Source organism: Heterocephalus glaber, unplaced genomic scaffold (assembly GCF_053883595.1).
Source record: "Heterocephalus glaber isolate CG9 unplaced genomic scaffold, H.glaber_assembly_v1.0 deba00000768, whole genome shotgun sequence".
Taxonomy (NCBI): Eukaryota; Metazoa; Chordata; class Mammalia; order Rodentia; family Bathyergidae; genus Heterocephalus; species Heterocephalus glaber.
In genome coordinates, this window is record NW_028258162.1 from 7,269,488 (window position 1) to 7,282,312 (window position 12,825).

General features: G+C 40.4%; 2 protein-coding genes across 12 annotated transcripts in view; both read right to left on the bottom strand.

Moving 5' to 3' along the window:
- Positions 1–11,896, bottom strand: part of Nebl (nebulette) — a 114,327-nt gene extending 102,431 nt beyond the window's left edge. For 3 of the 11 annotated variants that reach the window (XM_087207106.1, XM_087207104.1, XM_087207103.1), the window contains exons 1-3: positions 9,668–10,041; positions 9,508–9,579; positions 1,706–1,810 (exon numbers count right to left, since the gene is read on the bottom strand). In XM_087207106.1, the coding sequence (XP_087063232.1) occupies positions 1,706–1,810; positions 9,508–9,579; positions 9,668–9,751 (261 nt within the window). In that variant the 5' untranslated portion in view covers positions 9,752–10,041. Of the gene's footprint in view, positions 1–1,705; positions 1,811–2,770; positions 3,572–9,507; positions 9,580–9,667; positions 10,043–10,111; positions 10,131–11,823 lie in introns of those variants that run through there. The other 8 variants (XM_021240503.2, XM_087207101.1, XM_087207111.1 and 5 more) reach the window with 8 other exon arrangements.
- LOC147829077 (uncharacterized) overlaps positions 11,820–12,825 on the bottom strand; it is a 256,666-nt gene continuing 255,660 nt past the window's right edge. The window contains exon 10 of the mRNA XM_087207160.1: positions 11,820–11,896. The gene's annotated coding sequence lies outside the window, so the exon portion shown is untranslated. The remainder of the gene's footprint in view (positions 11,897–12,825) is intronic.

The window sequence follows — 12,825 nt, forward strand, 5'->3', positions numbered from 1 at the left end:
TGTTATGTATATGCACCAACTCCACACAAAGAGTGTGACCACTCTGTACTACACACATACTAATAAAAAATAAAAAAATTTTGTAAAACTTTAAAAAAATAGGTAGCAGAACAGTTAGATAGAAGTAATAAGTGCCAGCATTCTACAGTAGCATGGGGTGACTGAAGTTCACAGCAATCTGTTATATATTTTGTAAGAAACTAGAAGAGAGGAGCTTGGCTCCAAACACAAAGTAATGATAGCAACATGGCAACGTTAATTACTTTAATTTGATCGGTACCTACTGATACATCTACTGAAACATCATGTCTTACCCCATGAATATGTACAATTAGTACATGCTAATAAAATTTTTTTGATGTTTAAGGAGATGGAAATGTTAACCACCATGATTTAATCATCACACACTGTATATATGTATTGAATTATCACACTGTATGCTGTAAATTTGTGCAATTAAAATAACAATTTTTTAAAAGAAGAAATGTGTTTCTTTATTCGAATCTTCTCAATCCCTTGCAGCCGCAGTGGGGGGTGGGAGGTGTTTGTGTGCTGTGTGAGCCTCCCCACCCCCAGCCTACACCGGCTCTGGGTGAGCTCCATCATTACTCCAAAAGACGAGCACTCATTCACCATTTCCTCTTGGGATAATTGGGTTCAAGGGAATGTAATAGATCACACACTTGCAAATTTTTGCTCCGCAGTTAACTCGTCAGGAAAATTAATCAATCACAGAGAGCAAGATCACCAAGAATTTCCCCGCACAGAAGTAACATAGCTAATACAAATAAACAGAACCATATTCCTCCATGCTCTGGAAGAGTCCTCGATGCTCAGAGCCTGATTTGAAGGTTCATGCCTTGAGCATATATCCCATGGAAGCCTTTTGCCCCCACAATTCTAGATGCTGGTAATAATAAAAGAAAATGTGCTACTTTTCTCAAAATTGTCTCATGTTAGCAGAAATAATCCTGAGAGCATCACACTGACCTTTTTCCTACATAACTTATGAAACAGCAGAGGTCAGTCATTTACAATGCTATTTTATTAACTGGCTTTTTCAAGTTTATTCACAGGCTACAATAATGCCTCCACATAGAAATTATTGTTAACATGCTTTACAGTACAGCATCAACTGCAGCTTTAAATGATCTCAGAAATAAACTACATGATTTTTCAGCTGGAAGATGAATACAGTGTATTTCTCACTTTGTGGTTTCATAATAGATATCTCTGTTGAGCTGAATTTTATCCCACTAAAAACAGTTTATACTAATTTAAAATTATTAGTCAAAGATACTCCATTTTATGGGATCAGCTCATATAATTTATTTATTTCCAAAACGAGATTCAATTCTTTATCTCTAAAACATCCATTAGGAAAGCAGTAAGTTGAAATGTTTAAAATTAACTATTTTGCCAATGCTTTCTATTTGTTGAATAAAATTATCCCTTCTCAAGAATAATTCTGTATAAATAAGGAAGGGTTGGAGTCAAAGTATAGATAGACTGGTTAATAAAATCTACTCAAATATACTAAAGTCAATTTACATGAGTTAATTAACACAGTACACAGAATTAGGTAAGTTAGATATTACCAACATTCAAAGGTGCTTTCGAAAATATTCACCAGTCTTAATGCATAGATTTTTATCTACATAAATAGAAAAAGAAAAGCCACATCCAAAAGTTTTGGGGATCTTACCTCAGAAATAAAAGCACCAATATTTTTTACATGGTTGAGCATAGGAGTGTCAGGCACAAATGTACACTTGTCCTTAGACTTTTTATACTCTTCTTTATAATGGATCTAAAAAAGAATAATCTACATAAGAAGACGAAGAAGAAAAATACTTGTCTAAACAGAGAATTAAGTTGGTAAAGTCTATTTTCTTAAGAGAATATTCAAATGTGGAATAATTCTCAAAGCAAACTAAATCAATTCCACCCAGCTATTCCCCTTCTAGGTATCTTCCTGAAAAAGTTAAAGACATCATTCTACAGTGACACATGCACACCCATGGTTCATAGCAACACAATTCCTAATCACTAAATCTTAGAAGTGGCCTATATGTCCCTCAACAGACAAATGGATAGAGAAAATGTGGTATTTAAATACAGTGGAGTGCCACTCGGCTATAAAGAGTCATTTGTAGGAAAATGGATCCACCATGAAAATACAGTGTTAAATGAAATAAAATCAAACCCACAAGCTTAAATACCATATGATTTTTCTCATGTCAGAAATCCAAAGTATACATAAAGAACAGAATAAAAGATAGAAAAAAGAAAGCAGACATATCTGCAAATGGGAAGGGAACCAGGACATGTAGGGAGGGGGGAGGGTAAAAGGGGAAGGAGACATTAAAAAGGAATTAGGATGCGTCATGTACCAAATGGCCACACTGAAAGTGGTCATTATGCACCACAAACATATACTAATAAGTGAATTTTTAATGGAAATCCAGCACCGAACTGCAAAGGTAATAAAGTGTAGTGAGGGAAGGCTGTACTTGAATAAGCAAGTGTCCAGTGACTCTCAGACTACAGGACCTACTTGCTCCAAGAAATCATCCAACAAGCTCTGTCTCACCTACAAGGGCCCTAGTTCATTGTACTTAAACCAATGGCTTTAATAGTTAAGTCCATGGTCAAACAGAAAGAGCTGCCTACCTCAAGGTAGAAACCAAGCAGGCATCAGAAAATGTGCGACACATTAAGAGGTAGAGGCCGCAACTGGACAAATGGAGATTACTATTTCCATTCTTACCTAGATGTGCTGGATTGGAGGGAGGGCCTCACACTGTGTCCGTCGTGGGCTTTGTTACTGACTAATTGCCCCAAATCAAACCTGCCCAATTTATGAGCACCTCTCACCCCCACCCCCACAAGAGCAGAATCAGCCCAGAAAGTTTGCCAGGTGGAGATCGTCTGTCCCCTGGCTGCCACCAGGCAGATCAGCCAGAGGAAGCCCAGAGGGGCTTAGCTGAGCACGCTCATTTCTTCCCTGGAATTCAGGAGTAAAATGCAACACTCCCTCCTCCGGGGGGAAGACCTGGCCTGAACACAGTCACCAAAAGAAGCCAAGAAATATGGGGCAGGGCCCAACTTGTCATCCCGTCGTCACACTAATTGCTGCACAATCTGAAAGTGGGGAAGGCAAAACTCGGGACAAGTTGAGGGGATGGAGATAACTTGCTAAAATTTCTACCACCCTGTAACAGAGCCATGTTCATCTACCCGAGACTATAAATACTTCGGCTGGGAGAAGCATCCCAGCGCCCATGATAAAGTACCCTGTCGCCCTAATTACAACCGAAAAGTGCCTGGTAATTGTGTACACCACCTGGTCCTCAGAGGACGCCATTCATACTGAGGCTGCACACCGGTGTTCACTGCGGATTTTACCTGACTGGAGCAGCATAACTTGACCTGAGACATAACCAGGCACAATCATATTAAGGGAAGTTATTTCAGAATTCCCTGTTTTGCTGCTGCGACTCTTAGATATTAATGCCTCCCACATTAAACTCTTGCTTTATTCATGAAATCAACACAAGAACATATTTATCTTATCTGAGCACTAAATTACTTTTTTTTCTTCTCAGAGATTAGCCATAATTTTAGGTTCCTGCAAATCGCCCTCCTCAGTCACTAGTAATTAAATCCTTAATGGCAGTGTGATAAATAGCAGGCTATTTTGATCATAAGGAGAGAAAAAGTTTCTCCATTATGTAATTAAGTGCGAGAAAAAATAGCCTATCATTAGGCTTAAGTTTGACTCATTATTTTTATCTGTTGCCACCATCCTTCCCCATCACATTCACATTCCTCAGCGCAGTGGGGGTGCTGGTGGCCAGGGCCTCCTGATAACGGCTGACAGAAGTGGAATGCGCCGGACAGGAGGAACGGAGAAGGGTGAAGTATTTACTTCCTTTGCAACAGAAGCAAATAGTTCTAACTGCAGATTTCATGACTTTTTTTGGTCTTCCTTTAAAAAAAAAAAGTACATACATTTGTATCTTTACATTTCAGTTGTATCTAAAAACCTAAGATCGTTTGCCTACCGTCATTCGATTTATAAAATTCACTGGACGTCACACACACAGTGATTGTGTGGACTTTCTACTGAATTTGTGTGTATGACTCCTAATGAATTTTACAACATGAATGCTAATGAGGAAATGATCTTAAGTTTTTATAGAAATAAAGGGCGTTACATATTAGTAGGATTTCTATGCAAGGATAATAGGAATTGGTCAATGAAAGGAATTGTGTTGGTCAATCACATAAAGCTTAGGTCAAATAAAAATCACCAAATAGATGGCTATTCCCTACTACGACAGTGTCTACATCTTCAATTTAATTTCCGGCTGGCAGCATCTGCTGCATAGATTCCTTCACTCCTACTAATAAAACCCGAAAGGGTTCCTGAAAGTGGCCGGGCCCCTACCCCAGCCCAAAGGACAAACTGATCTAAATTCAGCCTGCTCACCTCATTCTCTCTGGCCTGTGATTGGCCCAGGGAGGGGAGGCGCCGAGCTCTAGCGGGGAGGCCAGAGTGGAAGTCTTCCAGAGCATTGCTAGCGTTTCTGGATAAAGAGGGAGACTCTGGACAGCCTCTGACACCTCATCCTTCTACCTTTTTCCTTCCCCAGCCTCCTGGGCAGCAGCAGTGATGTCATCACAGGGCAACAAGCCGCCTGCACAGCAATGAGAGGAGGACAGGAGCAGGACGGAGGATGACATGCACTGTACCGAGACTCAACCCCTACCTCTAGGCTCTCCATGTGGGGAGAAACACCCCAAACGTCCCTTTGCCACGGCACAGTGACAGATTTTTCCTGCTATTTGCAGCCATCTGCCCTCATAAACAACACACAACCCAACATATATTCAAACTAAGAAGGGAATGGGGCAGAGTTGATGACTGTGTGACCAACAGGATGCTCCAAACCTTTACTTTCTCCTTGGCCTTCCCACCAATCCCACAATGTCTCTACTACAGTGAAAGTTGCATGAGTCCAGTGTTGCTTCCTGCTCTGGCCAACTGTCTTTCAGTGGGTAGGAGATTAACTGATGGCTGGAACTGGATGGCAAATGTGGCAATGTTCAAGGCTACTTCCTCTTGCAAGCATTCTTAGCTGCAAACATCGAGAAGGGCTTTTTCACAAGTGAAACCATCCCAGTTAAGTTCAGAAAACCCTGGAAGAAAGAACTGCAGCTCCATCGTTGTGGGTTTACTGGGCAGGTCACACTGAAGGCCACCCTCCCAGGTTTTCTAATACGGTTTGGAGGAGTAGCCGGGGAACCTGCTGTTGCACATTTGGGGGTTTTATCCATAGCAATGTTCATCTGCCTGCATAGTGTCCCCACTACCATGCAAGCGAACACCCTAAAAAGCTTTGAATAAAACACTGAGTCAGGGGCTGAAGTGGATGCAAACAAACTTCCTCCTCAAAGGCTCTTTATGCTTCATTTGTAGGAAACCTACGAAAGATTCCTTTTACTCCACATTTCTTGATGACTGCCTATGAGAGAACTACTAGCTCCATGACTCCAGATGCTCAACAGAGTGGGTAGGTTTAATTAATGCAAGGGATTGACTGTGTGTTTGAGAAATGGCTAAGAATCAGAGTTTAGCTGGAGAAATAAAAAGGGTTAGGTGGTTAACAGAAAAAACCGAAGAGACTGCCTCAGAGGACTAAATGTCCTTCAGGATCTGGAAGTGGGAAACCCCATGACGTGGTAGAGCAAGTGCAAAGCAGAAAGTGGACGGGAGAGAGGAGGAGAGGAGGGGAGGGGAGGAGGGGAGAGCAGTTGGGAGAGGAGGGAAGGGGAAGGATAGGAGGTGGGCGAGAGGGAGAGAGAAAAGGCCAGGAAAGGAAAGAGAAACTGCCTCATACTGATCCCAAAGTGAGGCCACTTGACCTGAAAAGCTGCCACTTCTCTCTGTGGGGAATTCTGAATAGCACAGGCCTCCCAGGACTGATCTCCGGGCCAATCTCACTTAACATTTCTATGCACTGCCTGACACGGGATGACACAGCAAGGTTCGGAGCCTGCAGATGCCCCCAGCTCTCTTGGAGAGTGAAATGACAAGCTGAAAGAGATGAACCCCGGAAACTGTCAAAGGCCAGGCGAGAGAGCAGAAAACCAGAGATTACATCCATGCCTCGGGAGGTTAGAACAATTCGACCTACTCCTGAAAACCGATGGACCCAAGCTGGCTGCTACAAGCCAGATAGTAGGGCTGAAAATGGCTCAGACTTCCGACAGAGATTGGCCCGACAGCTTTCTTCAGCCCTCGGGTCCAAAAAACTCCAGACAGTATCACAACCCACGCACACGCAATCCAAGGCCCTCCACAGCTGGTTCTTACACCCCAGGGAAGACTTTCGAGGCTGGGAGAGGGCGAAGGAGGAATAACTGAATGACAAAAGGCATGCAGAAAGGCTGCTCTGGAAGGGAAACCATCAGACCCACCTTTCTCATCTAACAAACGAGGCAGAGTGGAAAGTTCCAGGCTCTGGGCTTAGCTGGACCTATGTGTGCTTGAACCTTGTTCCCATGCCTACTTGGCCCAATAGCCTGTGACGAGCCGCTCAGCCTCGGGTTTCCACCTGTGAACCGGGCTCTCAGAACCTAGAACACAGGCTGCGGAGGCGCTCGGCGCAGAGACACTCACACAGTGTGAGAAAGGACAGTGCAGAGGCCAAGGCGGAGGGCAGGCCCACCTAGTCCAGGTCCCAGGGAGCGTGCCAGCGGGGTGACTTGGCCTGAATGTGCCCAGGGAAATCTGAAGAGCTGTGTTTACACCTGAGATCAGGGAGAACCTGAATTAAGTGTGGGGCACAGTTAGAAATAGTAAATAGGGCTGGGGCCAGGATTTAGCTCAGTGGTGCCACCGCCTGTCTCTCAAGTGCAAGGTCCTGAGTTCGAGCCTAGGTACCAAAAAAAAAAAAAAAGAAAGAAAGAAACATTAAATAGGGTTCCCAGATTGGAACCAAGGTCTAATTCAGTGTGGCAATACGTAAAGTTTGATATCTGTTTTGCTCCATGACTGATCCGTTTTAGACAACCAGCTAGCCACACAATAATCCATATAACAGAGATGAGAAATGCAAATTTGGAAACTATATTAATTTGGGAAAGTTTCAAATTTAAGTTAGTCTGTGCCATATAAAAATATTGATGACACTTTTGAGAAAGAAGCAGCCAACTGTTACTTAAGAATATGATTTAACCAAACTTCTACAATGGTGAAGATTTAATTTCATGTCCACTACACCAAATTCTTTTGCTAAGAATCAATTCAATTTGTTTTAAATGATTGGACAAACTCCTCTTCGTTTTGTTTTGTTTTGTTTTAGAAACAAATGTGCAATTTTTTAGGCTCTTCATTGATGAATGTAAAAATTCTAAAAATTCAATGAATGTCTTAATAAGTACAGAATTCTATTTGGAAACGAAATGTGAACATGCACACAGCTATGAATTAAGCCACAGTAGTCATGTTAAATATTTAAGTAGTGCAGGCATTCTGCCAGGCAACGTAAATCTACTGAAGTAGAACTTTCTCTCCTGTGTTCGATTTCATCCAGAGGGGAGGGAAACAACATGACTTTTGCTTTTACAAAACGATAAAAGTCATTGTTCCTGGCTACAGGTTGTTTCTCTTTTTCCTTTTTCAGGTTGTTTTTAAAGTCACCAATAAGTGATCTTACCTAGAACAACTCCAATAAGTCACCTATGAACTAAAGTTACCAATTTAGCCGTAACAGATGTGATACAATTTAGCCCAGCAATAATTATGCTTCAACAAAAACAGACCAAAGCTGGAAGAAGTCACTATTTCCAGAGTTGGGATTTGAGGCTTTTTTCCCTCCTTTACTAACAGTAGCATCATAAATAACTATAAAGCTAAGATAAACTTTGCATGAAACCCTACGATAAGAGATAACGCAGCAGCAAAAAGGGAGACGACTTTGTGTTCAAGTCCTACTCCCACTGCTTCGCTGTCTGTCTCTTCACTTCTCACGTGGGAAACGAGTAGAATCAGCCTCACAAGCTGCAAGGCTTGACCTGTGGCACCTCAATGCACCTAAACTGTTAGTGTTGTTACTGTCATTTCATTGTGATTGTCTACCAAGAACTTCCACATACCCAAGTAGCTAATTACTATTATGAAGTAATAGCGCATAGAAATATTTCATTTAAATTTCATTACATCAGGGCTGGGGATTTAGCTCAGTGGTGCCGCCGCCTGCCTCGCAAGCGCAAGGTCCTGAGTTCGATCTCCAGTACAAAATAAATAAATAAATAAACTTAATTACATCGTATGTCAAATATTTGGGAAGAAGTATGATTCCCACCACCACCCTTTGGTTCTTTCTGACAAACCAGAAGGCACTCAAGAGTCAACTATAAACCATGACTGGAATCATGCAAAAGTAAATCACAGATGGAGTAGTGAATACCAAGTAACATTTACTGAGTGCTCATAATGTGCCAGACAGTAGTCAGTATTTGGGATAGTTAAGCATTATTTGACCTTACTATTATAAATATTACACTAGAAGAAACTGAACCTAAATAACCTTCTCAACGTTACCATCAAGTTATCAGGTTGACATCATAGCATCTGCCAGCACGCCACCCCACTGCCCAGGATGAATTTCCTTTGAAAAACAAGCACTTTTCAGATATTCCCATTACGCTGCTTATGAACACTAACCAATACAACCCAGCACTGTACTCGCCTTCCTAAATGAAGACACGGGCACACGTTCACTTCAGGGACTCAATTTCCACTCTTCTACCAATTCTCTTTTGACTGTTAGTGAAGATGAGCTGATTTCTCATCTTTGGTGAGTAAAACTTTTCCATGGGCTCCTAGAACTGCAGTTTACACATTTACGATGTATGTGTGCATGTGCACATTAAATAACTCTAGGATTCCCTTGAAATGTAGTATAAACTAATCCTACTTACTAAAAAAAAAGTCATAACAAAAATGCACCTTTCTCCAATATCGTCTAGATCATGGTTCTCAACATGCAGTTTAGTGATCCGTGAATCCTAAATTCTAAATACACGTTATATGCATATGGGTATAGGCACTCATCAGATTCTTCAAAAGGCCCTCCACATCTAGTTAAATAGATCTTTCCAAGACAAATCACGTCATCACACGAATTTTAACATCTCTGGGGTTCTCAAATGCAATATTTGCTGCAACTCAATGCCTTATGAGTTCATACCAGAATAATAACAGAACTCACAAAAGACAGGATTCTGGATTAAGAAAGAGATTTCCAACAGAAATTCTCTGTATAGGTGACCTTGGGGAAATCATTTAAAATGTCTGGACTTAGTTCCACAATCTGGAAAATAATTGTGCTTTCATAGACGGTTTCAAGGTTTTCTCCCCAGCTCTATGAGCCTACACCATCACCATTCCACACGCGCGACACAAAAGGAGACAAAGCCATTTAAGCCTCTTACATCACTGATGAGTTCAGTGCATTTTCTGGCCAGCTCCATGCTTAGGTCTTCAATAACAGGCTTGAAGAACACCTGTTCGGAGAGGAAGGAAAGGGACCATTTTTGACCTCGTCCATCACAGAAGCAAATACTGGGGTTGGATAGGTGGTTCCTCGCTTACCTGGTCTTCTTCATTCTCTTCTTCTTCTTCTGTTTTTTCCTCTCCAGGTTCATCCTTTACATCCTCAAATACAGGAACCTTCATTTTTTACCCTGCCAAAACATTTACAGTTTAAAACTTGACTAGCGTGGGGTCCTTTTAGGGACCACAGCCCCCTCGTGCTCCTGGCTTCTCTGGTGCCTGGGCAGGAGTGACCTTGCAGGCTTCCCTTTGTCTGCCTGGCTCGCTGGCTGGCTCACACTTTTCTCCTTATCTCACAAGCTGTGAGTGAATGGCCAGCGTCACTCTCACAAGGGACACTGACATTTTCCCTCAGGCAAAAATCACTTCCGCAAACTCTTCAAGTCAACATTATTTAAACTAGTTAAGAAATCCAAAAGAGAACATTCACTTATCTTTCACTAATTCAATTCATTCATAATTCGTGGTTTTAAAAGGACTTACAAGATTCTAGGGAAACTACTCAGCTATCACACTCAAGTTATCAGAGCCCAAGCCTATTATCTCAAAGACTGCTTAACTCCATCTAAAAAAAGTCTTCACTGGAACGTCAGACACAGCTCTGATGCTGTGTAACACGCCAGGTCACTGAAACTCATTTCATTAACATAAATTAAATATTTTATGAGATATACATGTACTTCTCACATCCTAAAAAAAACCCTACTTTAATATTAGCTGATTAGAGGCCAGTAATTTATTATGAAAAGCCCTTTGAGCCACTTCAAAGAACCCATTCTGAGTTAATTATGACTGTTAATCTTTTATTAGGGACTATTGTATTGTATTAATTGTAAACATCATTAAACATGAGAAGTTGCAGTTAATGTGCTGATATATCATTTAAGAATTCTAGAAACATTACTGGCTCAAAACATAATAATCTTCCTCTTTGGATTCTCTTGTGTCAATTTTTACTAATTTTTATTAATTATTTGTATATTCTTCAATGCACACCATCCACATGGAAAAGTTGGAAAGACAAGTTTTCATATTTATTGTGTGATATGTGTCACTAGTTATACAATTTAAAATATATTTCTTACAACAAATTTCTTTATTGTCAATTTAGGTAATTCTAAGACTATATAACTCATGATTTATTAATCTGGTTATTTAAATCCTAGAGTAAATTTTTTTTCAAAACCACTCTATATCAGTGCTAGACATAAAAAAATCCTATAATAATAAAATTAATTACATTAAACACACCTTTGTGCAAAATAACAAATCACTGCAAGAAGCCAAGTATTATACTGTTTTCCCTTGAGATCCATATCTGGTTTTCAATATTTAAGAAAAAACGCCTTGGCCTTATCAAAAGGGAAAATTCCGACAAGAAAAAAATTCTACATAGTCATCATAAATAGATTATTCCCCAAGTTATGTTCCATGAGACAAAGTTCCACAAAATATTTGGCAAGAAAAAAACAAGCTACTTAAACAAACCTATTTAGAAAACCCGTATGGTAATCTCTACCACTTAGCAATCCACACACCATATTGACCCACTCAAAGTTATAGAAACACTCTCAACCAAAAATCTATTTCCCAAATGTGAATCCTACCCATTCTATCTCCTCTCCTCTGTCTACCATTGTGTTTTAATGACAACCACAACTCCAGAAAACTAACATCTTTCTGTACACTATTACTTAGGGAAACACTGCTCTACTCTGACGAATGACTGTGTTCTAAAAGAGTTGCTCATTTTGCCACGGAAGTTTTTGTTACAGGTTAAATGAATGACATCACATATCCTGCTTGCCAACTAAATGCCAAAAAGAAATTGTCCCAGGCATGCTGTATTTGGAAAAGTTAAGATAACAGCCTTGTCACGTTTCCCACCCAGGATGGCAAATTCTTTGTACACTAGTTGTCCCATAAAGGGAAGAAAGAATGTGTAACTCTGATTGTTCCCTCTGTCAGAAGCCTTTTCTAACATTATTCAAACATTCTATAGAAGATGTGTTACATTACCTTTAAGAAGGAAACAATTTCTATGGAGGAACAATTTCTATAAACTTTTCTTGCAACCTCCCAGAAGTACAGACAGAAAATAAAGCCCACACTGCCCAAAACACAGCTCCTGCCTCGTATCCAAGATGACAACGCTTGTGTTGCTCAGAGGATGTCTACTCCCCAGGCTGCATTACCTGCATCAGTCCAAACAGCAGCTACCTTCTCATCTCCCACCACATGAGGAATTGCTATCCACTCTCCACTGTGCTGGAAGAAAACAATCTGTTGAGATTGAATGCACAAAAATGTGAAATAAACAACAAAAATCACACGTAATGTAAACCCAAAGTTTCCACTCGATTTTTCCTTTTGTAGTGGTACAGGAGATTAAACCAGGACTAGCCCTTTCCATTCTGAGACAGGGTCTCACTAAGTTGCCTGGGTGGGATTTGAACTCCTGCCTCCACCTCCCAAGTGCTAAGAATACAGGCATGCAAAATTTCCATTTGAGATTTTAGAATCAGAACTTTAAAGCCAAAGATATCCTTAAGAAATCAATATACCTAAAGCCTTTCTCACAAAAGATAAAATTAAGGCCAAGAAAAATTAATTATCTGTCTCATTTGCAAAGTTATTAAATAGAATGTTAGAACCCTCTTTGTTCACCAAGAAAGTGTTGTTATGCTGGCTTGTACTTGGTGTTAGAGAAACAATGGTGAATTAAACATGCTCTGCACTAAGATTAGGTAGGAAATAAAAAGAAAACAGTGTTCAAGACTTGCTGGATGAACTCTTTAATGGATTGTCTGGCAAGCCACATACACCATTACTTTTGATTGAATACATCTTTTTCCCTTCATCCATAATATAAAATTCACATCAAGATTTCTCTAAAAAATTTTAAGCCCTGCAATTTATCACAGCAAAACTGTTCTGTCAATAGTGCTAAAATCTTGGGGCCAGGGATTTAACTCAGTGGTTCCAGAGCCTGCCTCGCAAATGCAAGGTCTTGAGCTCGATCCCTGGTACCAAAAAAAACAGTGCTAAAATCTAACTTGTGGGACAAGGAAAAAGCGACCTTCATGGATAGTTATCATGTTTCAAAATTTCCCATCATCTTTCTTAAAAAAAAACAAAACAAGTTTAATGGTATATTCTAATACATACATATTTTCCACCTCAGGCACCCCCAAAGG